This window comes from Paramormyrops kingsleyae, chromosome 17, assembly GCF_048594095.1.
Source record: "Paramormyrops kingsleyae isolate MSU_618 chromosome 17, PKINGS_0.4, whole genome shotgun sequence".
NCBI lineage: Eukaryota > Metazoa > Chordata > Actinopteri > Osteoglossiformes > Mormyridae > Paramormyrops > Paramormyrops kingsleyae.
This window is the reverse complement of record NC_132813.1, coordinates 3,594,927-3,622,634: the sequence shown is the minus strand read 5'-3', so window position 1 is coordinate 3,622,634 and position 27,708 is coordinate 3,594,927. Positions and strand designations below refer to the sequence as shown.

The window sequence follows — 27,708 nt, the reverse complement described above, 5'->3', positions numbered from 1 at the left end:
AAACCGCACCTAGATTCTTAACTAGAATACCTGGGGTGTGGGTGGGGAGCACTGATCAGCTAACTGAAGACGCCGGGGGTCCGCCAGGTTTTGCAGGGGGTCTTGACCTCCCAGAGCCAGCATACTTCGCCATGAACGCGCATGACGTCAGCTCACCGGTGTGGGAGGCGGTATCTTCCTCGTGACCGCGGGTGCGCTCATTCAGCTTGAGTGCGGCGCGCTTAGCGGAGGCATAGAGGGAAGCTGGACATAGAAACTTGGGGGTTTAACGGAGATTTTACCGATAAACACAGAAGCGGCGGCGGATACTTATCGACTGAGCACGGCCACCTCCTGAAAGGTACTTTCCGCGCTGACTTTGTTATCTTCGCAAGTTTGGTGCTGCCGTATGCGGCATGTTTTCGCAGTAAAATGGGCAAACCTTAACGCATCTTGATCTGAAAATCCGAGTCAAGCTTGCGGCTTTGCGGCTGTAATGTCCACTTTGCGGGAAACCTGAACCCCGATGAAGGTCCGCCAGTAAGTGTGCAATCAAAAACTTTTTTTTTTTTTTGCAAATACGCAACCGCCCGCAAACTTTGAGCAACTCTGATAAATGATTAACATTTTAAGCTTTTAAATATGGGTTACCCCGTTGCATGGATTAAGCGCATCTGCCGGATCGTACTGTTCGCACATTGAACTCTAAACCTGCAAGACTTGATATGGAAGAAGGAAACGAGGTGGATCTTTCCAATAACAACATCACTCCGCAATGGATGAGGCGGTGCCCCAGCGACAGGGGTGAACCCAGGTCTCGCAGCTATAAGACTGACGGAGTGGATGACAGGAGGACCATTGCCTGCTCCCAGTCTACGGAAAATATTTTGTGCTCGACTGAGACACTGGTCCTGAAGCACACTTTGAAGAAACCTACTTACTACAAGCCCAGGATGGTGAAAGTAATTAGCATTGGGGAAAATGATGAAAACAGTGATCAGCCCCCTCTACCCAAGACCAAGTTGGAAAATGAAGCAGCCATTGTGGACAACCAGGCGTTCCACACGGTGAGCAGGACCCAGGCAAACAGAAACTGCCCACGTTGGCCAGGCAGCTCCCATCCCAATGACCAGCGCAGTGACGCCCGGGACTGCATTTCCACCCCTGCGGCTTTGACCTCCAAGAATGACCAGATTGTTTTTGGGTCAAGCCTGGACTCACCGGACCACATCTGGCAGAAACAGCGGTCACCCTCTGCCATTAGAAACTGCAGCCATTCGCCCCCCTCGGACTGCGGGGCCCCCACGGCATCCGGATCGACGTCTGACCCCCCCACCCCTAGCACGTCCTGCCCCTCGCCCATGTCCTGCAGCACCTCGGACCCGCCCACGCCGCAGAGTCCTTCCCCGGAGGAGAGAGGCGTGCTTCTCCGCCAGGCCTCTGAAAACAGGGCCCCCTCCAACGTCGTACTGAGCACCAACAGTCCGGCGGCGCTGAAACTCGGCACCCAGCAGCTCATCCCCAAGGCGCTGGCTTCCTGCATGCGGTCCGGCAAAGCTGCCCCGGGTAACCATGGCAACCAGGGCCTGCTGGAAGCGCCCAGGAGGGCCCCACGGGTACGGAGCATGGTGGAGGCGGGGGCCTTTTTCTCCACCAGCGGGGACGGCACGGATGAAACCCGCGACGGCGCTGACTGCAGTCCCGGCTCACTGAAGCGGGCGACGCGATCCACGTCCTACCGGCGCGCCGTGGTCAGCGGGATCGACCTGGATGTCACCGACATCCTGTGCCAGCCTCAGCTGATCCTGCCAGATGACAAGGAGCGGTCCCCTAGTCCAGCCAAGAACAAGGTGGGTGACATGCAGGGGACCTTCTGTAATACTTCGATGACGGACACTTCCCGCCGGTGTCTCGTCTGGCGTCCGGTCAATGCCCAGAGACAGTGACGCTGCCCGATAGGGTCCACTGGGCTGCCCGCTTCTGGGTTGCTTAGAAACCTTGTGCGTCAGAGTCACTGACATTTCTGCTTCCGGGAACGCTTGACCAGTAAAGCTGCTTGTCTAAAAACACTGCCCCCTGTTTGAAAAATGAATTGCCCTCCCCGTGTCTCCCCAGACCCTGGAGAGGAAGAAAGGTTTGCCCACCCAGAAGACCTTCGACAGTGAGGGTGAGCAGACCTTTGATATTTGCCTGCATCATGTTCACTGAGTTCAATCTGGAATTTGGCACGAGCTGTGGGAGGCTGCTTCTGACCGGGGGGGGGGGGTCACCTTTATCTACTCCTGGGTGTCTGCTTATTGCGTGTGATTTACCAGGGGTTTTGTGCTGGAATGGGGCTTTTCCAGCTCTCCTCTGTCACACACTGTCCATTCTATGCACGTTCACTTTCACTTCGGCTGACTTCACCTTTGCACCCTCTTAGAAAAATTCAGGAATAACTCTGCTTAGAAATGTACAGCGATGTGAAATTTCACGAAATACTTCACTGAATTATTCACACTGGTGTGACCTTTGTGCGTGTCAGGGGATGAGGTTATGTACCAGAACTACCAGGAGAAGGCGCTGCATAACGACTCGGATGAGGAAGCGGAGCCCAGGATGCCCGAATCTGACCCTGGCATTGTGGTTCAGTACCGATCCATACAGACGTGCTGGAGCAGGCTGAGCGTGGTGAGGGGGTGGGCTGGGGTCCACACAGACACACAGACACACACACACAGACACACACACACACACACAGACACACACACACAGACACAGACAGACACACACACACAGACACACACACACAGACACACACAGACAGACACACACAGACACAGACACACACACACACACACACAGGCTTCCTTCTCCGTGTCTGTATCTTGGTCCCGCCCTGTGCCTCTGATTACACTATTTCGCAATGCAGCCCTGAGGAATGCACTGTTGTTTTCTGGCTCTTCCACTTTTCCCTGTTTGCGCCCCGCTGAAGCAGGCCTGCGTGGGCCGCACCGGGTCGGGGGGGCTTCTGTACTTTCGACACAGTAGCACTGGGATTAGTGGTGACAGAGCTGGTTTGCAGAGAAAGTGCAAAGCACTAGTGGTAATTTAGCCTTAACAGATGCTGGATGCTTTCACTTTATCTTCTGTGATTGGGTCCAGATGGTTGGGGGGGGGGGCTGGTGGCCTTGTCACGGCTGAGGTGTTTCTTGCTGCTGGTGTCTGCCGCCGTTCTCGTCATAAAGGGCGTGGCCCCGTTCCGTGAATCTGCCCCGCTGTCTGGGTGTCAGGTTTTCTAAGAAATGGGCCGTTATCAGATTCCGGGCCTTTTTACTTCTTACGTGGAATTCCCCCGCGGTGAGCCTGGGGCTGGGCATGTGGCACTCTTCCCAAAAGCCGGCACCGGCTGTGGGAGCCGGGAGTGTGGCCTGTCAGGTGAGGGGTTTAGATCCGAGGCCAGAAAATGACCTGCATCCTGGCCAGTCATTCTATGTTTCTGTGTAGACAGGTCTGACTGTCCTGCTTTTCTGGTTAAAGAATAATGGAATGTTCCAGATGGCTGCCAAGGTGTCAGCGCTGAAATGTGGCTGCACACACACACACAGACACAGACACACACACACACACACACACACAGCTGGAATAATACAGGCTGCTGTGTTCCCCTCTTTCCCTTCCAGGTCAAAAAGAGTGGGGTGTGTGAGAAAATGACCCCCGAGGAGAGGAAGAGGCAGGAGGTAATAAGTCTTCTCACCTGTATACTGCTGCCTATGTCACTTCCTGCCAGACTATAGCCACCGCCAGGGGCTGCTGGGATATGCGGTGAAATGTTTCTCCGTCTGTCTGAGCTGACGGGGTTGGGGGGTAGCGTGTGGGTTTTTCCCAGAGCCGCACTGACATCTTCAGTGTGGGAACTGTCCCATAATGTAGTGCAGCAAGGCACCATGGGAACAGCCAGGCTGTCTGAGCACGAGCTGGTAGCTTAGTGAACTTCTTTGTGCCATAAATAAATATGGGCGGGCTGAACGAAGGAGGACGACAAAAGATCTTAAAGGAGCCGGGACCGTTGAGTTTGGCGATGAGACCCTGATGGGCCCCTTGTCTTCTCAGGCCATCTTTGAGGTCATCTCCTCAGAGTACTCCTACCTGCGCAGTTTGGAGGTGCTCATCCGCATGTTCAAGAATTCCGCAGAGCTGAGTGACACCATGACCAAAACGGAGAACCACCACCTCTTCTCCAACATCACTGATGTCTGTGAAGCCAGCAAAAAGTAAGTTCTGTGAGGTTTTGTGTGTCCACAGCTAGAGAAACTCAGTTTGGTTCCGCACTCCGTCTTTTGTCACCTTGGTGGGTGATGCTGCTTTCGGTAGGAAATCTAATACCATGTGCTTTAGGGAAGACAATATAATACCATTGTTTTCGTTGCCTTATCTTCTGGGCTGAAACTGAAACATCTTGTCTGTGGGGTCCGTGGGGACCCCAGCAAAATGATCCGCTCTGTCAGGCTCCCTCGAGTTGGGTGTGAGCTCTGCATGGCTCGCACCCTGGGCTGGGCCTATGTATGCTGACCAGGGAGCCGCCCTGGGAGAGTCAGGAGTACATGGCTCAGAAAGTGCATGACGGAGTCCAGAGGGGGAGTGACCTGGCCAGCCAAAGACTCCAGTCAGGTGTCTGTCGGTATGGGATGGGCTCAGCTGAGCGCCCGTTCCTCTGGGATTGGCTTGATGCCAAGTCACCTGATCAGTCGCCGTGCCAACTACATTTGATACATTCATTGTAAGGTATTGTTACTTAATTGGCTTCACAAACTCGTGCGTTTTGATTCACAGCGGTACCTCCATTGTTAACATTGATTGTTCTGCAGCCCCCTGTGTCCCCATGGGGACGCCGGAGAAGGGCATGCTGGGTCACCAGCCCGTGACTCTTCCTCAAAAGTGGCATTAATGCAGATCCAGCCCAGAAGATACGGCTCTGGGTTTCCTGTAATCGGGCAGCTTTGGGTGCAGTTGCGTGCGAGTGAAAGTGTCGTGCATTGGCACGTTTGTGCGAACCTTCGATCACAATCTTTATCCCTTTTTAAAACTTTGAAAACAAATGAGTCAATAGGACACTTTGACTGGCATAAATTTTCCTCAGGCATTTTTTTTTTGTTTGTTTCACACACTGTAGAACAATAGTTTACTGAGGACTAATAGTACGATGTACGTAAATGACTAAGAACAGGATCGTAACATAAGTGGTGTTTATTTTCCAGAATAGGCGCAGTTAGACACCCACCCTGACTTGGCTGGTTCCGTTTGTCCTTGCCGATGTTCTGTTAACGTTCTGCGTTCCATTTGGGTAGATTTAGGAAAAGTTCTGGAGTGTGCCGTGGCACTAGTGTGGTGGCTTTAGCCTCGGGGGGGTCACATGATTCAGTTTGGAGGCTGGGTGATCCGCTCACAGCCAGCTGCTGTTATATCACGTTCAAAATGAGGATGATATATTGACGTACACAGTGCTGTGAGGATGCGACAGCAAGTCCCGTCCTGTTATTCATCCACTCAGATGTCAGTCAGTCAGTTCCTGGGGCAATTGGGGCTTAAGGGCCTTGGAGGACCTTTAGCCCTGGGATTTGAACTAGCAACCTTCCGGTCACAGGGACACTACGCCATACACTGCCTCCTAACACTGGCGACGATGTCTGTGATGTATTTGGGTGACGTGGCAAAGCAGTGTACCTGATGATGATGAGAAAGGATCTTTACTCTGTTACCATGGTTTCTGCGTAGAAGCTGCTGTCGACCACTGGCTGTGACCCACCACTTTGTCACATGGGTGCATTGTGGGAAAGTAGCTAGTTTACACTAGGTGTACTGCAAGCATACATCATCTCCCTGCCCCCAGTCCTCTCTCTTCACTCGGCTAATATGGGATGTCATGTTCTGAGAACAATAAGGCGTTTGAGCCGTCTGGCCGACTCTCCCAGTATCGACACTGTTGTATTTTCATTCCTCTGGTTCGGGATGCTGCCATTTCGAGTTTCTGCTGTCCACACTGTCAGAGTATCCCAGGCCAGATCTGAGGCTGCCTCTGCTCCCCGTGGGCAAGTCAAGTCGCAACAGAAGCAGCTTCATCTGCTGTCCTCAGGGCTTGTGATATAGCAGATGGGATGTTTTTAGTGAGTGCTTCGTGGAAACCGTGCAAACGATCACGGGACGCTCTCCTGTGATGCCCGCAAGGTCACGGGTGTGGGAGCGTTTCATCCCTGTTTCCAGTCTGTCCTCGTGACACCATTTCAAAGAAAAAGCCACCCATACGCACAGGTGCACCTCCCACCCTCTGCACGTTTATTCTCCGCAGTCGTTCGGTAGTGTTGGGAAACACTTTGTTGTGCAATTACAGCCAGCAAGTTTGTGCTTGTGTTCAGAGATGGGCTCATTGTTTAATCCCTGATTTTTTTTCTCCCTAAGAAAGTTAAACATATTTTGTTTGGTCTTCTGTTTCACAGAGATTAGTAATTCAAAGCATTTATAGTCCAGAAAATAAAACCGGATTGGCTTGCGACTTTTATGTACTAATTTCTGTGTGTGGATGACAGCAGTGTGTTCTGTGTTAACAGATTAACCGATTAAATGGGCTTTCAGCACCTTAAGGAATGGACTGACGCCTGGTGACTCAAACGGTGACAAGGGAGTTTCCAGGAGTAGATTTGACTTTGGGAGATCAGGCATCTGTTTTTCCATGTTCAAATAGCGAAGGGAGGCGATGGACCAATGTTTTGGACCTCCATTAGCTGCCTGTAGATCTGCGCTGTTCCGTAGTAGAGCGGGTTGCTGGTCACATCGTGAATGTGATTCAGCCCCACTCCCCGGACAGGTTCTTCAAGGAGCTCGAGGACCGGCACCAGCAGAACTTTGTCATCGACGACATCAGCGACATCATGGAAAAGCACGCCCGCTACACCTTTGACCCCTACGTGACTTACTGCTCCAACGAGGTGTACCAGCAGCGCACACTGCAGAAGCTCCTGTGAGTCTCATGAAGTTGTGTCCAGGAGGTACACAAACGCACAGGGCCATTCCGGCAGCATTTCAATCTTTGTGTTCTTTACCGCCTGTGCAGCACCAAGAACCCCACTTTCAAGGAGGTTCTGTCCCGCAGTGAGGCCCACCAGGACTGCCGGAACCTCCCCATGCACTCCTTCCTCATCCTGCCCATGCAGCGAGTCACACGACTGCCCCTGCTGTTGGACGTGAGCATTTGCCTGCTTTCCGATCGCCGGACGGCTTCTGCTACACATAGGCAATTAAAAAAAGCAGTGATGTTCTCATCCTGTTAGTTACGAGTGGAAAAGAACGGTTACATAAGTGCCTGTTGCCCTCTCCCACACAAACGCCACCTCGGTCACATGACCTTATCCGTTGGTCGTCTGCCAGCGATCCTGTTTCTGTGCTCCTCTTTCTTTTTTCCTTGTCTCCGCCTTCTCTGTTGCTTCCCACAGCTGTTGAGGAGTCAGCCAACACCACACCGGTGCGCACATTTCACTGTCGCGCACATTTCACTGTCGCGCACACACATGCACTGGCCCCCGGAGGCTCGCTAAAGGCTTTCGGCTGCATCAGACCCTGAGAAATTCCCGTTTCCCCTGGTTGCTGCTCCACCCCTTGGCTCCACAGCAGACACACAGAGCGAAAGTGGACTTTTCATGGCACCAAATGCTGCCTGCCAGAGTGTGTGCAGGTATTGCGCGTCTGCGTGTGCTGCGCAGGGACCTGACTCTCGATGGCTGTTCTGCTTCTCCTGCAGACCATTTGTCAGAAGACCGCCCAGGACTCTGTCTGTTACGGCGCGTGTAAGAAAGCCCTGCAGGCAGTTAGCAAGGTGAGAGGCATGCATTCATGCTCAGGGGCCCTGAGAGCTAGTCCTGTAGACCAGTGTTACCCAATCCGGTCCCCGGGGACTCGCAGACAGTCCGCATTTTTGTTACAGGGAGCTGGGAGGGAGCAAAAACATGGACTGTCTAAGTCCTCAAGGACCGGGTTGGGAAACTTCTGGAGACCAAAGCCTTACCCGTGTGTGTCTGAGAGCCTAACAGCTGTTTCCTCTGTGTGTGCGCGCGTGAACAGCTTGTGCGTCAGTGTAACGAGGGAGCCAGACGCATGGAGAGGACTGAGATGATGTACACCATCAACTCTCAGCTGGGCTTCAAGATCAAGGTGAGGATCCCAGCCGCCCTGCTGACGTCTCTGTCCTCCTGAGCATCTGCAGGTCTCTGCGTGCTTCTTGTATCACAAGGAGCAGTTTGCTCTCTGAATCTTCCGAAGCCGACATCCTATCTGCGAATGTTGTGCTTCACGTGATGGTTAAAGGAGGGCAGAGAAAGAAGGACTTTTGCTCAAACTACGGCTGGTTTCTCTTGTGAAATGTGTCCTGTCCTGGGTATGATCTCAGTACAACATGCCCAGACTTTGTCATCGTCCTCCAAAGTGGCTTCTCAAGTCAAAGTCAAAATACCTTTGTCATCTTCATATTTTTATGATGCATGGGATATACATTAAGGTGAAATAATATTCTGGTGGTCACAGTGTAAATGACAAGTAAATAAATATGAATATTGAGATGTTTAAACATGATATTAAGGCATAGACAATACAGTGTGATTGTGCAAGATTTGGCATGGAATTCTGAATGAATGAAAGTTGCATTGATATAGCACTTTTCAAGACAACCAAAGCACTTCACAGAACCAATGGGGAGCCACTTCAGCCACCAGCACTGTGTGGCCCCCACCTGGATGATGTGGCGGCAGCCATTCTGCACCAGTACCTTCACCACACAGTAGCTGAGGTGGTGAATGGGCAGGAGAGAATCACCAGTGAGATACAGGCATGATTAGGAAGGCGGATTAGAAAAGGCCACAGTGGGTAATTTTATCAGGGCATCAGGGTACCAGCCCTACGCTTCCAAAGGATGCCCAGGGGTCTTTCATGACCTCAGAGAGTCAGGACCTCCGTTTTACGTCTCTTCCGAAGGATGGTGCCATTTTTACAGCACAGTGTCACCATCACTGCACTGGGGCATTGAGATCCACACAGACCACAGGATAGACTAACCTGTCAGGCACACCAACACCTCTCCCAGCAGCAACCCAGTTTTCCTAGTTGGTCTCCCATCCAGGTACTGGCCAGGCCCAAACCTGCATAGCTTCAGGTGGATTATCTAGTCTGAACTGCAGGTGGTATGTTTGCTGACACATATGGGTCTAATCATCTGTTCCTTCAGACCCAAAGGCAGGGTTCTGAGCAGTAGGCTCCAGCAGGTTCTGTTAACGCCGCCTTTGTTCCCTAATGCCAGCTTCCACACAGATCTTGGCCTGTTTCCTCGGCCGGGTTCCCGGGAGCTCGAGTTCAGGGCAGTCGCGGTGTCTGCAGGCCTCCCTGTGAACCCGGCATGTGTGTCAGGACCAGGGAGGGTAACACTGAGCGTGGGATTAGTGCTCTACACCCTGAATGAGCTGGCACTTGTGAGCCCCCACCCCCCCCTGCCCGGCCTGCCTCTCACTCCCTCGCAAACACACATTCAGAGCAGCAGTGGAATTATATCAACAAGGGAGGAGCTCAGAGCAGGACCTGTTGAAATACTTTGTCTGCCTTTATCCCTGTGCTGTGTGCATGGGCAGCTGGAGCTGAGATCTCACACACACACACACACACACACACACACACACACACACACACACACAGTTTGTATTCAGATCTTTGTGGGGATTCTTTTCTATGGGAAAAACTCTAATTCCAACAATGACGACCTTAACCCCCTACCCGGCCCTAACCTTAACTATAAGTAACCAAACAAAATACCAGAGTTTTGGCATTTTTAGTTTTTGATTGCAGTCATAGAGTTTTAGAAAATTGTTTCCCTTTGTGGAGACCAAAAAAATAGTCCCCGCAATATCAAAATAACAGGTTTTTATGACATTGTAGGGACATTTGGTCCCCACCATGTAATATATAGATAACTACCACCTTGCTTTTCCACAGTTGGGGTGTGTGTGTGTGTGTGTGTGTGGGGGGGGGGGGGGTTAACACTACTCCAGCAGGCAGGCACTGAGGGAGGTGTTCCCTTTTGGGGGATTTCCTTACCTCATTAAGCTAAATATGATGCCTGAATGTCCCTCTAGACTGTGACACAGGTGCTAAGGCTCAGTTTTGTGGCTCCATGGATTCCTATGTGGCATGAGGGGCTGCTCCCTGATATAGCGCCCCCTACAGGGGTGGGTGTCGATACGCTGAGATGCGCCAGCTTTGGAGTCTGTGAGGCTCAGCAGTGAGGACTGACCCTAAATCTGTTGCTTGGTGCCATTCCCCCCCCAGCCCTTCCCGCTGGTCTCCTCGTCCCGCTGGCTGGTGAAGCGTGGAGAACTCACCACCGTTGTGGAAGACAACAGCAGGTTCATAAAGCGCGTGTCCCGGCTGCCTGTGTACCTCTTCCTCTTCAATGACGTCCTCATAGTCACCCGGAAGAAGAGGTGGGTGTGTGTCTGGCCCGTTCTGCTTTCTGTTGGGGGCTTTCATCTCTGTTCCCCGTATTCTTGGTCTCCTAAAGGTGTGAGGTTCTGGGACAGACCCCTAAATGTGTTAAATGTGATGTCATAGCTCAGGGTGGCATGTAGGATATATCTGCTGCTAACGGAGGTCAAGGGATGGACACTAAGGAAGGACTAGGTATTCCAGCAGGGCCCTGTCCACGTTCTAGCAGGGCCCTGTCCACGTCCAGGTGCCCCTCTGGTCCTGTCGGACATGTGCTGTTCCTTAGCACAGTTCCGTCCGTCCTGCTAGCTGCATCCAAGACTTTGATGCCACATTTGTTGTGACTGTGGTTGTAATGCAGTGTCCCTCACTGAGTCCCCCCCCCCCCCCCCCGGAAGCTCTGGATGCTCCCTCTCTCTTCAGCATCTTGGAGAAAATAATGACGTTCTTTCTGCTGAATTTCCCGAGTTGGGGGCAGTTACGTAAGATGAGTAATAAGCTGTTGGCAGTGTCCCAGCTGTTGTTCTTGGATAAGCCGCCCCCCCCCATTTTTGTTTGAATGCCTCACTCTCCAACCTTAGAGCAGTATTTCTCATACTGGGCCTCGAGTAGGGAGCAGAAGTATTAACTGTCTGGGGGTCCACAAGGACTGGGATGAGAAACACTGCCTTAGACCATGAGTTTTAGGTCCTACAAGATTGTGGGTGTGAGTAAAGCTTCCTTCCCAAACAGCGGACTTGTGCGTCCCTTTCAGTTCAATTACTGTCTGCTGCTTATCACTGTTCCTGAGTCCAGCCTCCCTTGACCGCGGTTCACCCCCCTGCTGCTGCAGTGAGGAGAGCTACACGGTGATGGACTATGCCCTGCGGGACCAGATAAAGGTGGACTTGTGCCAAGCGGATGAGCTGAACCTCTCCCCCGTGCGAACACCAAGCTCCATGCTGACATCCCGCCAGCCGGTCGCCTGCCACCTGTTCAAAATGCGATTCTGCAGCAACCACTCGCAGGAGATGGTGTCCAGAGTGCTGGGGGCCGAGCAACTGTGAGTAACCAATGGGAGAGCCCCCAGAGTGTACTCAATGTCTGACAGTATATGGGGTAACTGTGAGAAATGAGTTAGTATGAGTCTGGTGGGAGATGATTGTGGGTGTCTGTGGAGCTGGTTCTGTGCCCGATCTCACCCTGTGGGGTTGGGGTTAGGGTTGGGTTTAGGGTTAGGGGGTGTACCCTTCCCAGTGCCTGTGCGTATGGAGGGGCCTGGGTGCAGTCACTCTCTGGGGATGCTGTGCTTGTTCTCTCTCATAAAACACCACTGTAATTGAAAAACCGACCAACGCGAAGCCCTGTGCACAATTTACAGTCCTGTGATTCTTGTCATAGATCCAGACTCCCTCCCCGCCCCAAAAACAAGCACTCCGTGCTACAGTCCTCTCTGGCAGGGAGCGGGTTTATTTGTCTGTTGCTAGGCAACCTCCCGTTAATTGGAGCGCTACATCTTTCTAGTAAGTGGGGGGAGGGGGGGTGAGGCTGGGCGGTTGCAAAGTCTGTTGAAGTCGGGGTCCATCTCTCGGCTGGGTCATGGCTGGGGGGGCCTAACCCTTTGGTCCCCCCCCGTCCACATCCAGCCCATTGTGTGCCGTCTGGGCCCAGCCTGTGGCCTCTCCGTCACAGGGATTCTGTCAGTCTGCACCAGTGTGACGCCCTGTTTGTTTACGCGCCATGGAAGGTGGTCTGTGGCTTCACAGCTGCCTCTTCGTGGCTTTTAATTTGCTGGGTTCGGGCCCAGAATTTCTCCTCTGGGTTCTGCACCAGTCTAAATATACGGGCTCATGACTCCTCCCTCAGAGCGAGTCAGGAAGTCAACAAGACTGCGGCTCTTTAAATATCACGGGACGTTAGATCGGTGTGATAAAGAGCCGTCTCTCAACAGTCCTTGTCATCCCGCTGGCTGGAACCCTGTGGGCTCATCGTTACTGCTGGAATTTCCCTGCGTGCGAATCAGGACACGAATGATTGTGCCCCATATGTGGGGGGGGGGGGGGGGGGATCTCCCTCTCAGTGACGCTATCACAGTATCCACCCGCTCCGCACTTTCGCTGAAACTCTTCTCTGTGTAACTGACACTCTTAGGAACTTTCACCGAGTTTATCTGTAGGCCATATGGAGGCTCTTCTCAACAAGTAGCCGGCTGTGACCTTGCTTTGCATTAGCAGAATGCTATCTTTGATGCATTCATCTCTGATGTTGTCAGAGGATTTGAGGATCATGGTGTTTTTTCGACTCTGGCACTTGAATATTCGAGAGCCTGAGCTGGTTTCTGCTGCACGCAGTGCGATATTACTGCGATCACTGCTATAGGGTTACTTCAGTGGGTTGGGAAATGGTTTTGAACGCGCAGTATTTAAGGTATTTCATTCGGAGGAGGTGGCTGGCCTCCTCTGCCTGGAACACTGTGGTATTTTGCTATTCTTCGCGTTCGCTGGAGCAGATTAGCTTTCATTGGGCCGTGAAACCGGAGCCCCAGTCACCAGTCTCCAGTTACTGAGCATGATTTGCACAATCTGTTCAGAGGCTCAACAACTGCAAAAGTCCTTCACCGAATTCTTCTAGCCACAATGAGACGGACACCTGACCGTATGTCCATAAGTATCCAGCGACAGAGCCAGTCGATTGTTTTTCACTAAATACATGGCTGTAGGCTTGTAGGATTTCCTGAACGCCAACCATGTTACCCGACAAAAAGCGAAACAAAAGGGGAATTCAGAAAAACCGACACGACAAGGTTTCCTTTCCGTGAAAGGGTTTGTATCTCTGGGATCATCTTCCACGGAAACCATACCTGAGGAGGGAGGGGGTCTCTGGAGAGTGGGCACCTCTGAGGGAGGAGATCGTGTTGCTTTACAACCCCATCTTGTATATTTGCCCATTCTTAGGGACGGTCCGCTTCATGCCGCCAGAAGGGGCAGTGCTTTGACATCTGTGGCTGTGTCCTCCATGCTGATTGGCCGCTGACAGCTTTGTGTGCGTTACCCTCATTGTTTGTAATAGGAATGAGCGCGCCCGCTGGGTCACTGCCCTCGGACAAAGCACCAATGACAGGAAGAACATGGATAAAACCGGTGAGTGCAGCCGACTGTAATTATATTTGGCAACATGCTGCCCCCTACTGGCCACACAGCACAGTCGCACCTTAAAATGAACCACGGACTTCATTCCTATTATGCAGGGCAGTATGTTTAGGATTTTCAGAAAGGCTCTTATTGCTCACGCCTGCATCCAGGATGGAGTGGATATCGTGAAAAATTAAATTACAATAATGTGCACAATGCAAGATGCTCAAAATAGGGCCTTTAGTTGACACAGGTGTGCACAGAGCAAACTGAGCTCCAGCAAACTGCTGAACTAAGCTTTCAGCATTACATCATCGCCCATCCTGTGCTCCAGGGGCACGTCTGGACAGCCCTCAATCAAAGCCAAACCCGGATACTTTCTACATTACTGTCACCCAGCAAAAACAACCAAACCACAAGCACAACCACGGTCATAACTCCACAAACCTTCAGATGGACTGGCTAAATATAAAAGTACAATAATTTTATTCAATTAAATTACTGTTTCCCCTTTGGGGGGGGGGGTTAAAATAGGGGAAAGATGTCTCTTGTAGCATCTATACTACTATTAGGGTTTCACTCCATGTAAATAATATTGACCTTTTTCGCCTATAATCCGACGTCTGCATTTGGAGCGAGTGGAACGAGCCGGCTGTGTGTCTGTCCCACAGAGCTGGCCCAGGTGGAGGTGACGAGGACGTACACGGCCAAGCAGCCCGACGAGCTCTCGCTGCAGGTGGCGGATGTGGTGCTGCTGTGGCAGACTGTGGATGACGGTGAGAGACCGCCAGGAGACACCCCACCCCCCCCCCCCGCGTGTGGCTGCATGTGGAGAGGCCTTCGCTTCTTGTGAAAAGGCCAGCGCCACCAGAATAGCCAATCAAAAGGCCTCTCGGTCCTGTATGGGCCATTAAAAATACAACAGAGAGCTGAGCCCACGGCCGCTTAGAAGCTTCTGGAGAGAATGGAGTTGAACACGCTGTGGGCCTCACTTAAGTTCTTCCCATGGAACCGCCTTTACTTGCCGCTTCCTGTTGTGACGCTCTGTGTGTATGACGCCCAGTGTGCCCCCCCCCAGGTTGGTACGAGGGCCAGCGGCTCCGAGACGGGGAGTGCGGCTGGTTCCCAGCGGAGTGCGCGGAGGTCATCACCTGTCAGGCCACCATCCAGCGCAACGTACAGCGGATGGACCGGCTGCAGCGGCTGGAGACCAACGTGTGAAGCTAGCGGCTAGCGGCGGGGGGGCCTGGGCTGACGGCAAGAGCACCACCCCGGCTGCCAGGCTCACCTTTGTCTACCTGTAGCTATAGCTGCCTCATCGGGGACGTCCCCATGTCTGCTTACATCATCAAGAAGGATACAACCATATGAAGTTTCCCTCATGGTTGCTGTGATATGCGAGGCAACATTTTACGGTTTTATCTGTTTTTCTGGCCAATCTTGAAGCCCCCTAAGAGTGAATCTTTATCAACCAATCAAAAAAACTGAAGGCTGTTATTCAACCAACAAACGGGTAATATTGAGAAGGAAGGACTGACCATTTACCATTACAATCTGGCCTCAAGGTCCTATTTACTCAGGGACAAATATGTATCATTACTGTAAACCCAGCAATGTGTTTTAAACCTACAGATTTGACGGGCGCATTTAAACAGCGTTGACTCTACAGTGTATCTCAAGCAGCACTACACCCAAGTACGATTCCTCAGACCACCATCATGGAAGAGGATGACGTCTGGCACTGGTCCCGCTGGACTGGTGTGTAAACCATAACCACTCTAGACAGGAAGCTTGCTGCCTTCTAATCTGGTTAAGATAATGTGCAGCTTTAATTGGGGGGGGGGGGTGGAGGGATGGTGGCTCACAGGACATAAACAGTCTGTACAAAAACAAAATTGATAATCCTGCCGATTGCTCATGCATGGAGAGAGAGACTCTCCCAATGGGAAAGGGGACTGCGGAGCACTGCAGAATGTTCACTTAACAGACACCATTAAAGATTTTTAACTAAAAAAGGCATCAGATAATCTCGTGTTGCATCTTCCGACATGTTTGGATGCGACAGTCTTTTCCAAAATAAGTTATGTATTAGGGGTTTGTGACAGATACCTGGGGAGGGGGGAGGGGGGGCAGTGTTAATCATCGTATCTGTCCCCCCCACGCATGCCTCTGTCATAGCCAGCATCCCCCTCCTGCGTGGTGATGAGGTCGATGATGGCCGAGATCACCGCACAGTCCTTAGACTTCGACTCACTCCAGTCCACCGGCTGCGGGTTTCTGATCTTCTCCTCAAGCAGAGTGTCCAGTTCCTTCTTCAGTTTCTGTAAGGACATTTTTAATGGGACCATTAGCTGCGACTCCAGTGCTTGGTCCACAAGTGACAAAAGGCCAGAGAGCTTGGCAGCTTCTGAGGGCCAAGGGCTCATGTGGCTGATGAGACGACACCTGGCGTGACCACGTCACGGCCAGTCGGGAACATCTTCCTCACCTTGACCAGGTGGGCGATGCGCGCTGGGGACTGGAACACGATCCAGTCATCCACAGCAATGGTGTCCTGGTCTTGGTCCTTTTGGATGGAGATTTCCCCACCGAAGAAAAGCAGCGAGAATGGGGACACCTCCGTGCAGTCGTACAGGAAGATCTGTGGGGGGGGGGGGGGGTGAGGTGAGGACTTCCTGTGCCAGACGGGTGAACGCGAACAGCTCCACAGTGTCATATGATTTTATACAGCCATGGTCATTCCCATGACTGTAGGCGTGATTGTGGTTGGTATGGCGATGGGTAACGGATGAGGAAGGGTCAGGCATCCGCCAATACACCACGCTGAGCCAATCACAATCAGGCCTATAACCATAGCCCAAGCCGGGGTACGATACCTAATCTCTGGCTCACGGGGGGGGGGGGCACTTACACTACTGGTCTTCATCTTCAGGTGATAGATGAGCCACGTATAATGGAACTCGGCCTCTTCCGCGTTTACAGACTTGGGGTGGATGTTCACCTTGCCGTCGTTCTTGGTGTATACCTTAACCCTGAACCACAAAGAGAGAAATGGAGTAGAAATCACAGTAACGGCGCTATGGATCACAGCAGCCTCCGGTACCCAAACAGGGACTGACCTGGGCCTCTTCTTGCTGAAGCTGGGTCGGATTTTGGCCACCTTGGGGTACAGGCCGGCCACAATGACAGCTTTGATGAGCTTCTCGTTTTCTGTAGAGAAGAGGCATGAGGAGGAGGTCAGCTCAAGGACCAGCAGCTCGCAGAGAGGATGGAGGTGACACAGGACAGCAGAGGCTCACCGGAGTTCACGTTGGATGCAGCGTCTCTGGGGTTTTTACTTCCGACAAACCCTGTGGCCAGCAGGTGCTCAGCAAACTGACCCTTCATGTTGTGCAACATCTGGTGGTAACAATGTATCAACAGGGTCACATGACCACAGGTCCAGCCAGAACTGGCTCTCACCAGCCAACTTAGTCTGCCTAGTCTGTAGAGAACAATCCAGCATCGCTGCAGGTTGCTTGTTGGCCAGCAGACAGCCAGCGATCTCACCTGGAGGGTGTTGGCAGACAGGAAGTTCTCCCAGCAGAAATCCTTCTCGTACTTATAGCCACGATGTTTGGCCTCCTCCCAGCCCTGGCGAGGAAACGCCAATATAGCGTGTCAGTGCAGACTACATGCAGCGAGTTACTGCGCTACCAGAAGGGCTGGGGATCAGGCCCCGATTCTGCCTTCTGAGGCACCTACGAGGCAGGCGTTGACAACAGTCAAGTGGTCACTCTTGGAGTTCTTTGACAGGGCTCTCCTCCTGGTATCCGCCAGTTTCTCTTTGCCCTGAAATGTAAAGGATGCTTAACATCAAAGAGCGAGAGCCAAAAGCAGTGCGTGTGGGCATGGTGTGTCCGTACCAGCGGAATGAAGAAGGGGTCTTTGAAGCTAAGGCTGGCCGCGATGGTCAGCACCGGGTCCAGACACCCCAGCAAGGCGCCGAACAGAATCAGCTTCCCGATGTGCGGCTCGACTGGAAGGCGGGCCAGGTGCACCCCCAGCGGCGTCAGCCCCTCGTCCCGGTCCAGGGCGTTCTGACCCGATACACAGCAACGGGCATTTTCAACATGGCCGACTATCAGAAGCTGGAACAGTGACTCTGTATCGCCCGCCCCCCTCCCTTACCAGGTCCATCAGGTGGGTGATGGCCAGCTGGACAGCCTGCTCCGAGGGGGGGTCCAGAACCTTCTGCAGGAACGAGGCGATGCTGCCCAGCTTGAGGATCTACAGGAGACAGGAGATCTCCAGAACCAGTGGTCCATCAGTATCATCTTCTCTTTTCAGCTGGGGAGGGAACTATTTCCCATCTAAAACTGCTTCCCCGGGGGGGGGGGGGGCGTGAACCTCTCACAGCTGGACTCTACAGATGTGACCCAGATTAAGCCCCTTTCTGAAATCTGATTGGTTGTTTTTACAAAAGGTCACCCGCTGAACTACAAAAGGCTTTTATATGGCGGGTGTAAGCATGAGGGGACCCCACGCCCACCTTGATCTGCAGACACAGCTCCTCCAGGGGGGTGCGCTGGATCTCGGGCAGCTGGTAGGCATCCAACAGGCTGGCACGGAGGCCATTATACAGGTGGTAACACTTCCCGGGGGACACCCTGCGTGGAGGGACAGAGAACACGACTCACCTGGGCACGACGGGCATGCATGAGGAGAAAGGGTATTAAACAGCATGCAGTTATTTAGGTGCCATTATCTGTGTCATCTACCATGATACTAAATGTAATGCAAGCGTAATACTACACTGCCACTAGGTGGCGCCATTCCTCCTGAAGCATACTCGGGGGGGGGGGGGGGCAGGCAGCAGAGTGGCTGGGTGAAGAGGGGCTAGGCCCGGCTGAGCTCCCAGTGTTCCCAGGCCGCCTCCTCGCTGCCAACGCATGAATGCCCGTTATCCCCAACATGCGCTAATTGGGTGTTGGCACTCAGCTCTGACAGACGGCGGAGCCACGGGGAACAAGGCTGGCGAGGGCGCGGCGGGATAAGGCCAAACCGCGGCTTTTAAATTGCCCGGAAATGAGCCCAGACGCGCTCTGAGGCACGTGATGGGACACGCTCCTCATGAATAATGCAAGATCGCCACTGAGACAAGCTGAGGGTTACCCAAGGCCACATGTGAGGCTTCCTGACAGCACTGAGCCGGACGGGGCCTCGTTTAGGGGCCCGGGAAGGCAGCGCCCCTTTCAGGCAGAGTCTGAGTCACGTACACCCCCCTCCGCCAACCCCACCCTACCGGGAGCCATTATAGGAGTGCTGCATGTACACACACACACACACGGATCAGGGAGCTTCTGGCGTGTGCAAAGCCAATTTACTGCTGAGCCGCCAGCCTGCATTTCCAACTGCTGAAAACGAGATAGAATTGGGGGGGGGTTGATGGGTAGCCAGGATCGATGCTACCATTTTGGATCTGATGTAAAAATGTGTTATATGGTTCATTTTGGCAAACCCTTAAGCATGGGAACACACTCTCTCACCTTTCAGGCCACTAGCTCACCTAATAGGACACATGCTCACCTCCCAGGGCTGCGCTGACTCGCGCTACTTCACCTGACGGGGCTGCGCTGACTCGCGCTACTTCACCTGACGGGGCTGCGCTGACTCGCGCTACTTCACCTGACGGGGCTGCGCTGACTCGCGCTACTTCACCTGACGGGGCTGCGCTGACTCGCGCTACTTCACCTGACGGGGCTGCGCTGACTCGCGCTACTTCACCTGACGGGGCTGCGCTGACTCGCGCTTCTTCACCTGACGGGGCTGCGCTGACTCGCGCTCCTTCACCTGCTGGGGTTGCGCTGACTCGCGCTCACTCACCTGCCAGCACGGCCCCTCCTTTGCTTTGCGTTGGCCAGGCTGACCCACTCGGCCGTCATGGTGCTGATGTTATTCTGGGTGTCGAAGTGTGTTTCTTTAATCTTTCCGCCGTCAATCACGAACACCACGTCGTCGATAGTGATGCTGGGGGCGGGGCACACAGTCACATGGGGTCACAGGTGCAGAGACACACACATGGTTTGTGTGAACATCTATTAACACTAAGAAGTTGGTTAACAAGCAGTGGATATACAGCCTAAAGGCAGGGCCGGAGCAGTACACCAGTCAGCTGATCCATCTGCTCAGATCAGTGATACATTCAGATTTCAACACGCTCCTAAAACAGGAAGCCCCACAATGATGGCACACCTGGTCTCGGCGATGTTGGTGGCGATGATGATCTTGCGCACGCCTGGCGGGGGCCTCTTGAACACCTGAGTGGGGAGACAGGGGGCAGCGGCCACGAGTGAGCCGACAGCCAATGGCATGGGGGACGTTAGGACTGGTGTCGGACACGTACCTGGGTCTGGTTGACCGTCGGCATCAGGGAGTGCAGCGGGATGATGATAAAGTTCTCTGAAACAGAACCAGCAGGGGGTGTTAGGAGGTGGGTCAACCTGGACCGAACAGGAACTCGGCACAGGTGTGCAGGTGTATCTACCTGACTTAAACATCTGCTGGGCCATGAGGAGATCATTTAGACCACTGATGTCATCCCATCCAGGTAAGAAAACAAGGATAGCACCTTCCTGAAACACATACAGACCACCATGCGGACAACAGAACCAGCATTAATGACCCAGAAACACCGAAATGCTATAATGTGACGACAGGACCACCAGTAAAGAGCAGCGACCCTGAGACAGTCCTGGGCAGAGTGACGGAGTGAAGTGCGCCAAATGAGACGGACCACATGATAGGCCTGAAATCTAATCAGCATGGAGTGAAGCGCGCCGAATAAGACGGACCACATGATAGGCTTGTAATCTAATCAGCAGGGACTGAGCGCCACCGAGGGGCAGGTGCAGGGGAGTCGGTCCTGCAGGCTACAGATGCTGCTCTTATTTTTAGCCATGAGCCACTAGAAGAAAATGAGTTTTTCACAGTCCTTCTGAGGCAAGGCCTAGGGGGAGATGAGCCCATTTCTATAACACTAAAATGTATGCAGATGATCAGCTAGTCTAGCAAAAAAACCCTAATGGAGTGGTGAGGAAAGGGGGGGGCGGGGTGGGGGCACAACCGTCATTATTCATATTTTCTCACTCTGGCAGAAGCACCCAGACAGCTCAGGAGCTCAGTTCTCCCAAACCATACTGCTAATTAACAGTAATTAATCTCATCTTTAATCTCTCCTGCTGGAACCTTGACGATGGTGATAACCCCCCCCCCCCCCATGTGCCATGACAGCAGGAAGTGGGAGGGGCCTCTTACGAAACAGCACCAGTGAAAATCAAAACGGGCCCCTGATGCAGAACTGCAGACTCTCACACGACGGGGGAACCGAGATGGAAGCATCCAGGAAGCGATGCCGACAGGAATCGGACCAGAAGGACTCACATCTTCATGCAGCACGATGTGTCTGATCAGTTGCACTATCAGCGCCAGGTCGATTTTGTCGTCGTTGTCCATCATCTCCAGGACATCAATGGTGCTGTCAGAGTACCTGCAGGGTGCCCAGAACAGATGTCTCTAAATACCTGCGAGTCTCAGATCCAACTCTGTACTACACAGCACCAGAGATGTCCTGTAAACAGGCCTAAATTACATACCAGCCAAATAATCTAACAAAAGGAATACTTCATCAGACGCCTACAATCAGGCCTCTAGCCCGGCCCTCAGCTCACCTATCCCTCAGCGTGCGGGCGTAGCACGGCCAGCTCTCCCGATACTCCTCCTCCTTCTGCTCCTTCTCCTGCTGGAACATCTGGCCCTGCATGAAGCGCCGCTTCCACCGGGGCCGTCGGTCCTGCGACTGAGGCCGGTACCTGCCAACGTGAACAGCCAATCACCCTTGACCTCTGATTATCCAATCAGAGAGGCTTCTGGGGATGCCCTAAAGGGTCCACGGTGACCGTCGCATTTCAGAAGCAGCCCCACCTGAATCTGGGCAGGTAAACTCACCTGAGCATCTCTACCACATCCTCCAGGAGATACTCTGTCACCGGGTAGGTGAAGCCAGGGATGTGGATCATCGGACATTTATCTAAAGAGGCAAAGATGAAGATACTTCCTTAACTCAGAATGTCTCACCTTCCCTCATCTTAAGATGGTATCTTCCCTGCCTACAGGATGCCTACAGATATGCTATTCTGGTCTTCCAACATAGAGCCCACCCTTTATAGATGAAATGATTGGGTAACAGTCATTTCCAGGGATGGCAAAATTCCTGGCTAATTAGTGTGATTAGCGTCAGATCAGATAAAAGTCAGAGGCCCACACACTCGCTATGCGTATAGAGCAGCTCGGTCGTGAGCACGCACACACCCTGAGCGGCCACCACAAGGAGGCGCCGTATCTCACCAAAGTACTTGGAGAACTTCTCTGCATTGAGGGTAGCGCTCATGAGGATTATCTTGATGTCATCTCTGTGGCGAAGGAGATCCTTCACGATGCCGAGCAGGACGTCGGACTGCAGGTTCCGTTCGTGAATCTCATCGAGGACGAGGTGACTGACGCTTGATAGGTGCCTGGAGACAGGAATAAAATCATTTCCCAAAACAGCTTTTTTAAGAACAATTCTACCTCCCTCCCTTACCCACGTCCGCGCATCATGAGGTTAAACTCTGAAGCCGCCAAATGAGAGCTGGGATGTCATCAATCATTCATTGGCTTCAGATGTTTTCATGAAAGCCCGGACAGGCAGAGCCCCCTGCCCTCATCCCGCTGGGCCCCGTTCAGATCCTCGCCATCTTTTTTTTTTAAAATCTATTCATAGACCGAAACTTCAACCCGCAGCCTGTCATGAAACAACCAGTGTGTGCAATTTAATGTAGCGCTAGTAAGATCATAAACAAACAAAAAAAGACTGATGAGACAAGCGCTTAGAAAAATTCACTAGCAGACTGCTTCTGATTATGAATGATATTACAGGCACACTGGGAGTCTGCAAAAACATCAGGAACAAAAGATCCTCCCCCCCACCTACCCGCATGAGTACAGGCTTCAAGTGGGACACCCTCACTTGACACTAAGAGTCTGGGGTCAAACGGCTCTGATTGGCCAGCACTGCCTCTAGGGGCCTAGGATTATTTATTCTCATTTACAAGCGTGGTTACGCTAACACAGCAAGATTGAATAGTAAATGAAGGTGCACGGCTCTCATAGGCACCGCGATATTTGTTCGATGTGTGGGGCAGGTGGGGGCAAGCGCCTCTTCCGACTCCCGGTTTGAAAAATCCACTTAATATGCAGCCCCCGCATTTGGGACACATCCGATAAGAACAGGTATTATAACCTGATATTAGCTGAAAGGCCGAGATGTGATACTTCGAAGCGTGACAAGAAGGGTGCGTTAGATTTAGGACGCAGTTAAAAACGGAGGATGTGCAAGCAGACGCCTTGCCTGATGCTCCTCACGGGCACCTGATCGGTGACCAAGGCTGAAGCTCATGCTAACCCAGGGGCCACAGCGCCCCCTGTGGCAGCTCCCAGGCATACAGATGCTACGGCCTCCCTCCCAGGAGAAACAAGCTAGAGTAGTACAGGAAGGTGTATGTGTGTGTGTGTGTGTGTGTGTGTGTGTGTGGTGGGGGGGGGGGGGGGTATACTCACGGATCGGAGCGAAGCCACTGAAGAATAATGCCCGTGGTACAATACAGCATGGAGCCCTGTTTCCGTGGTAACCGGCTGGAGGATGGAGAGTGGGGGCGGGAGAAGGTGGGAGCAGAAACAAATGAACATAAATAAATAAATGGTGAAGGTCTTACATTCAGCTGGGCTCGGCTCTGCCGGTTGGGAGAGGGCTGCCTCGGCCACTGCTGTACAGCAGCTCCGTGCCAATCCCGCTTATCTAACACTGATCATACATGCCTATACCAGCGGAGAGAACTGCCAGACAATCCCCACACATCCATCTTCCCCTCTAAAGCCTGCGCTCACTTCATAGCCCACAAACACGCTTCTCAGCCTCATCATCACCTCACCCCAGCCTATGTCATGGGGCTGAGTGCCATGTGATGGGGTTAAAGGTCACGGATACCACTCAGTGGTGTGTGTGTGTGTGTGTGTGGGGGGGGGGGGGGTCCACAAGGTCTCATCTCACAAAGTGCACTCAGCACACACACACACACACATAATTACAGGATCACAGTATCTTTGGCCTCAGTGCAGCATCACACCTAATCCCCGATACCAAAAGGAGATGACGTCATACACAGCACCCATCTTAAAGCTATCAACCAGACAACGGTAAGGATGGAAGTGTCTCTACCAGGTTTCTAAGTCTACCGTTCCCCCACCAAGAGATGCGTACCTCTGCAGCCGGATCTGGTACCCACAGGAATTCCCCCCCCCCACTGTTTCAGCCCTCTCAGCTGACACCCTCTCGGCCACCTGCAAAAGTAACGTGTGTTAATGTTTCCCACAGTAGTTTGCCAGTTTACACACAATCCCCCCCCCAGAGGGCATTACATACTGAGATGGCGCTGATGCGGCGGGGCTGGGTGCACACCACCCTGCACACGGAGCCCATTCCTCGCTCGATGCTGTCATCAAGGATGAACTGGGTCACCTGAGTGGTCTTTCCACAGCCAGTCTCCCCACTAACCACCAGAACCTGGTTGGCCCGGATCAACTGGACCAGCTCCTACCAACAGGGCACATGGGTCAGCATGAGCAGCTTCCAAGCAGACGGCTACTGGGATGACATAGCTGCTCTCCATCATTTTTCCAACATTCCCTGAGCAGAAGAGTTCAGGGCCCATATATCAGCAGCTCCTGCATGTCAGAAACTACCGACAGACACACTATGGGATTCTGATATTCAAGGTCCAACATTCTACCGGCGCCAGTCACCCCCTTCACATTTCCTACCAACCTTGATTAAAGGCAGAAATTTTAGCAAAGTATATATTCTGACAGATTTGAGTACTGAGTATTTTCAAAGCCTTACCTCTTTCATTCCATATGACGGAAGCTTCTCTCTGAATTTCTGAAAAAAGAGAAACAAATTAAATAAAACAAACTACAGCAATTATGCATCTGCAAGAGCTTAAACAGAGCACAGTGCTCCTGCACGGTACAACACTAATATAGCTGATGGACCTAGTACAGTTCCACAAAGGGCCGGCACTACTCAGCTGTAAAGCTGGCCAAACAACACATTCTCACAGGAAACACTGCTTTTGTGAGGGACGTCGAACCAACAGCAACATCATCTCACCATCATATCCAGGTACTTTGTGTCAGTTCTTTTCTTGTGCAGGTCTCTCTTCAGTTCCTGGTCAACAGCAATGTCTCGGACCAGATCCTGGAACAAATACTGCAAGTCTCTTTCATCTTTCATCTCCTCCTTCACCTCCTTCACTTCCATTTTAGGGTCCTCCTTTGGCACTTCCTCGCCATCAAAGTAGCTAAACACAAAGAGATACTTCTGCTGAGAACATGTCTAAGGAAAGAGATGCACTTACACTTGATTTTTTTCTCACAACAGAAGTAGCGTGAATCTCGGTATTTGCAACATATTTACCAGGGACCACACTACTGCACCAGTGCATTAAGGGATTATCTTAGGTGTTTATTTCTGTTGGATTCCTCTCATGACAAGGCCATGACAGTGGCCTGGGTACTGCACCTGTGCTGGTTGGGGTTTGGTGCCGATCGCCAGCTCTGAGATGCCGAGTCGTGACTAGACTTTGCAGATCCGGACGGCTCCCTCTGGACCGTGTTCAGCAGTTGGGTGATGTGCTGCTCCCTCGACTCGTCCATTTGGACGACAGCTCTCTACACAATGCACAGGGGCGTTGAGACACGCAAAGGAATCCGCATGGTCCAATACAACCAGGCAGCTTAGCTGGGCTCCTTAACCAACTACATTACAAACCGGCGATCGATACTTGCCGACTTTCTCTCCTCCTCTTTTCTCTTGATGCCTCCCCTTTTCGCGTACCACAGACCGATCTCTCGGCCTTTCAGATGTGCGGGGTGGCGTCCCCGTGAGCCCCCTCCACGTCCCCGTCCTCGCCCCTGTCCGTCGTCCTCCCGGGAGTCCCAGTTCCCAGTCCTGGGGTATCCGCTGCCGCTCGACCCGGCTCCCCGCTCCCACCTTTCGTCGCTCCCACCTCCATAGTCACGGTCTCCTCTTCGGCCACCCCTATAGCCGTACCCATAACTCATGCCGCCCTCCGTCACACGGTCCCTGTCGTCAAAGATGAATCTGCTTGCAGCAGAAAAGCCGGTGTCGTGTTAACCAACCAACCTGGCTAACTCGTCAGCTAGCAAGCTAGCTATCAACACCTAGTGAATTGGATAAACAAAGGTGTGCTTGTGAATCCCATGCATATAAGTAAATCTCCGTAAAATGATCTAATTTATGTTAACAACTGTTATTTACATAGAATCAATTCCACAATCTGGCAACTTGCGCCGACTGTAGTACACATACCGAGGTCGCATGAAAATGACGTCAGTTCGTCTCTGTGACTTCCGCAAAGGAATAACGAATGTCGTTGGTTCTGATTGGTCCAGTCGTTTTATGAAACCCATTCAAGCCAGTAAGCTAAATTGCTCAGTCGAGTTAAATAACACGCACTGATCCTGTTTCTTAGACATCAGGAAAATACTATTCTATGAATGCTACATATTGGAAGTTACTACGTTTCTAAGCTCATGTACAGTTTCATTATGTATTCCAGTTGTAGGTTTATTTTCAGCCCATCGAGTTGTAGACAGGAAAACATGCGATGACATGGAGCTGGAATGAACATTTTAGGAATGGTGTACGTCAGAGAAAGCTGAAAAGCACGAGCAGTGTGTAGTAAAGCCCCTTTGTCTGCAGGATCAGGATAAGTCGGGACGGCGTTTATCTTTCATTACTATAATTTCATCATATTTTATTTTAAAAAGCATCCACTACCCCAGATCCGTAATCTTTTAATAAATAATGTGGATTAAGGTCAAATACATTAAAAAAATAGGCATTATATAAGAGAATATCTGAAGTAACATAAACTTTGTCCTCTGTTGCCTGTAGTATCTTGCTTAATTTTACAATTTAACAGCTTCGTTATTATATAGACTATGTTAAACTGCGGGTGTTGACAGTCAGCTAAGACTGGGGAATGAGTCAAATAAAGGCGGTCAGCTCCATGCTCACCTTGATCCTGCACCGAAGAAACGGTTAACGATAAATGAATAACATTACATTTCATCGCATCACTTCCATGTTAGTCTTTCCTGTGATGGCTGGTTGGACTGCCTGGGTGTGTGTACTTGATTGGATCAAACAATAATACGGTCATTACTGCTACCTGCCGAGCCGTTGTACTACACAATCTAATCTAAACACTGTCCTAAAACTGATGCTAAATAAGTATGTACTAAAAAATATTTTAAAAAGTTATCTTTTCTAGAAAATTCAGGAAATGTCACAGACCAAAAAAGAAGAAAATGGGCAGTGCGGTAATAAACACCACAAATTGTTTGTGTAGATCACTGAAGCCCAGAAGAGATAACCAGTATTCCTGTGGGAACGTTTATTTCAAGTGTAGGAAGCAATAACCAGAGCAGTAATGTAGAGCTGTACAAAACCCCAGCATGATATGCACTCAATCAGCACTCCAGCCGTGTTCTGAGAACCGTGAAGACTTTGCTCCGCAAGGGACTCAGCCCCACTAAAAAAGCACTGTTTCACTCCCATTAAAGTCCTAAGTAATGTTCAGTTGGAGTTGCACTGCGTTAAAAATTTGGTCCTATACCGGCAGACCACGGCTGATTTTCAAAATAATAGAGAATTTGGAAAGCAGGGCTGTACAGAGCTAAAAGGAGAATGGTAATTAACTCCATATAACATGCCCAGCTCAGAGAGGAGAATCACTCCTGTAAAAATACAGAGGCATTAGAGGGAATACAAAACATATTCACTGATGTATGGGCTCATTAAATAAAACGGAGCGAGTAGTGGAGTAACTTTTACCTCCAGTTCTCCTCTGCTAGGAACAAGACAACCTGACAACCTGAGAGCCCACTTGTAGGAAACGGCTGCCTAAGGGTGCATCTCCATGGAGATACTGATGGACAGCCAGGTAGGTCTACCCACACGGCG

The 27,708-nt window shown here is 51.8% G+C and overlaps 2 protein-coding genes and 1 non-coding gene across 4 annotated transcripts; 1 reads left to right on the top strand and 2 right to left on the bottom strand.

Annotated features, from left to right (window-relative positions):
- The first annotated feature begins 208 nt into the window (after positions 1-208).
- On the top strand, positions 209-15,602 carry LOC111849324 (rho guanine nucleotide exchange factor 26). Its single transcript, XM_023822108.2, has 14 exons — positions 209-1,829; positions 2,095-2,146; positions 2,504-2,649; positions 3,642-3,698; positions 4,072-4,232; positions 6,821-6,973; positions 7,067-7,196; positions 7,751-7,825; positions 8,071-8,160; positions 10,318-10,472; positions 11,306-11,515; positions 13,522-13,592; positions 14,255-14,359; positions 14,662-15,602. Exons 1-14 carry the CDS (start codon positions 705-707, stop codon positions 14,802-14,804), a joined length of 2,673 nt encoding a protein of 890 aa, XP_023677876.1. The 5' UTR covers positions 209-704; the 3' UTR covers positions 14,805-15,602.
- dhx36 (DEAH (Asp-Glu-Ala-His) box polypeptide 36) lies at positions 15,389-26,078 on the bottom strand. 2 transcript variants are annotated; one of them, XM_023822094.2, is made up of 25 exons: positions 25,506-26,078; positions 25,240-25,388; positions 24,829-25,018; positions 24,559-24,597; positions 24,082-24,252; positions 23,920-23,999; positions 23,220-23,294; positions 21,969-22,135; positions 21,570-21,651; positions 21,293-21,433; positions 21,006-21,111; positions 20,110-20,197; positions 19,969-20,024; positions 19,818-19,882; positions 19,449-19,592; positions 18,115-18,232; positions 17,754-17,852; positions 17,489-17,662; positions 17,328-17,414; positions 17,133-17,216; positions 16,883-16,982; positions 16,703-16,793; positions 16,495-16,615; positions 16,072-16,224; positions 15,389-15,904 (listed from the first exon to the last, which is right to left on the bottom strand). In XM_023822094.2, the coding sequence occupies exons 1-25, from the start codon at positions 25,779-25,781 to the stop codon at positions 15,719-15,721; spliced, it is 3,042 nt and encodes a 1,013-aa protein (XP_023677862.2). In that variant the 5' UTR covers positions 25,782-26,078; the 3' UTR covers positions 15,389-15,718. The 2 variants fall into 2 exon arrangements, with proteins under 2 accessions (XP_023677862.2, XP_072557611.1); XM_072701510.1 differs by lacking the exon at positions 25,506-26,078 and having other exon boundaries at positions 25,240-25,459.
- On the bottom strand, positions 22,751-22,932 carry LOC111849950 (U2 spliceosomal RNA). The gene has a single exon (XR_002839669.2). It is a non-coding gene; the product is annotated as a U2 spliceosomal RNA (small nuclear RNA).
- Positions 26,079-27,708: the final 1,630 nt, after the last annotated feature.

Coding starts and splice junctions, on each gene's coding strand:
- LOC111849324 (XM_023822108.2), top strand. CDS start 705: ATGGAAGAAGGAAACGAGGTGGATCTTTCCAATAACAACATCACTCCG. Junction 7,197..7,750: donor GACTGCCCCTGCTGTTGGAC/GTGAGCATTTGC, acceptor CTTCTCCTGCAG/ACCATTTGTCAGAAGACCGC. Junction 10,473..11,305: donor ATAGTCACCCGGAAGAAGAG/GTGGGTGTGTGT, acceptor CTGCTGCTGCAG/TGAGGAGAGCTACACGGTGA.
- dhx36 (XM_023822094.2), bottom strand. CDS start 25,781: ATGAGTTATGGGTACGGCTATAGGGGTGGCCGAAGAGGAGACCGTGAC. Junction 20,025..20,109: donor CCAGCAGATGTTTAAGTCAG/GTAGATACACCT, acceptor GTTCTGTTTCAG/AGAACTTTATCATCATCCCG. Junction 17,217..17,327: donor CTGTTGTCAACGCCTGCCTC/GTAGGTGCCTCA, acceptor TTTCCTCGCCAG/GGCTGGGAGGAGGCCAAACA.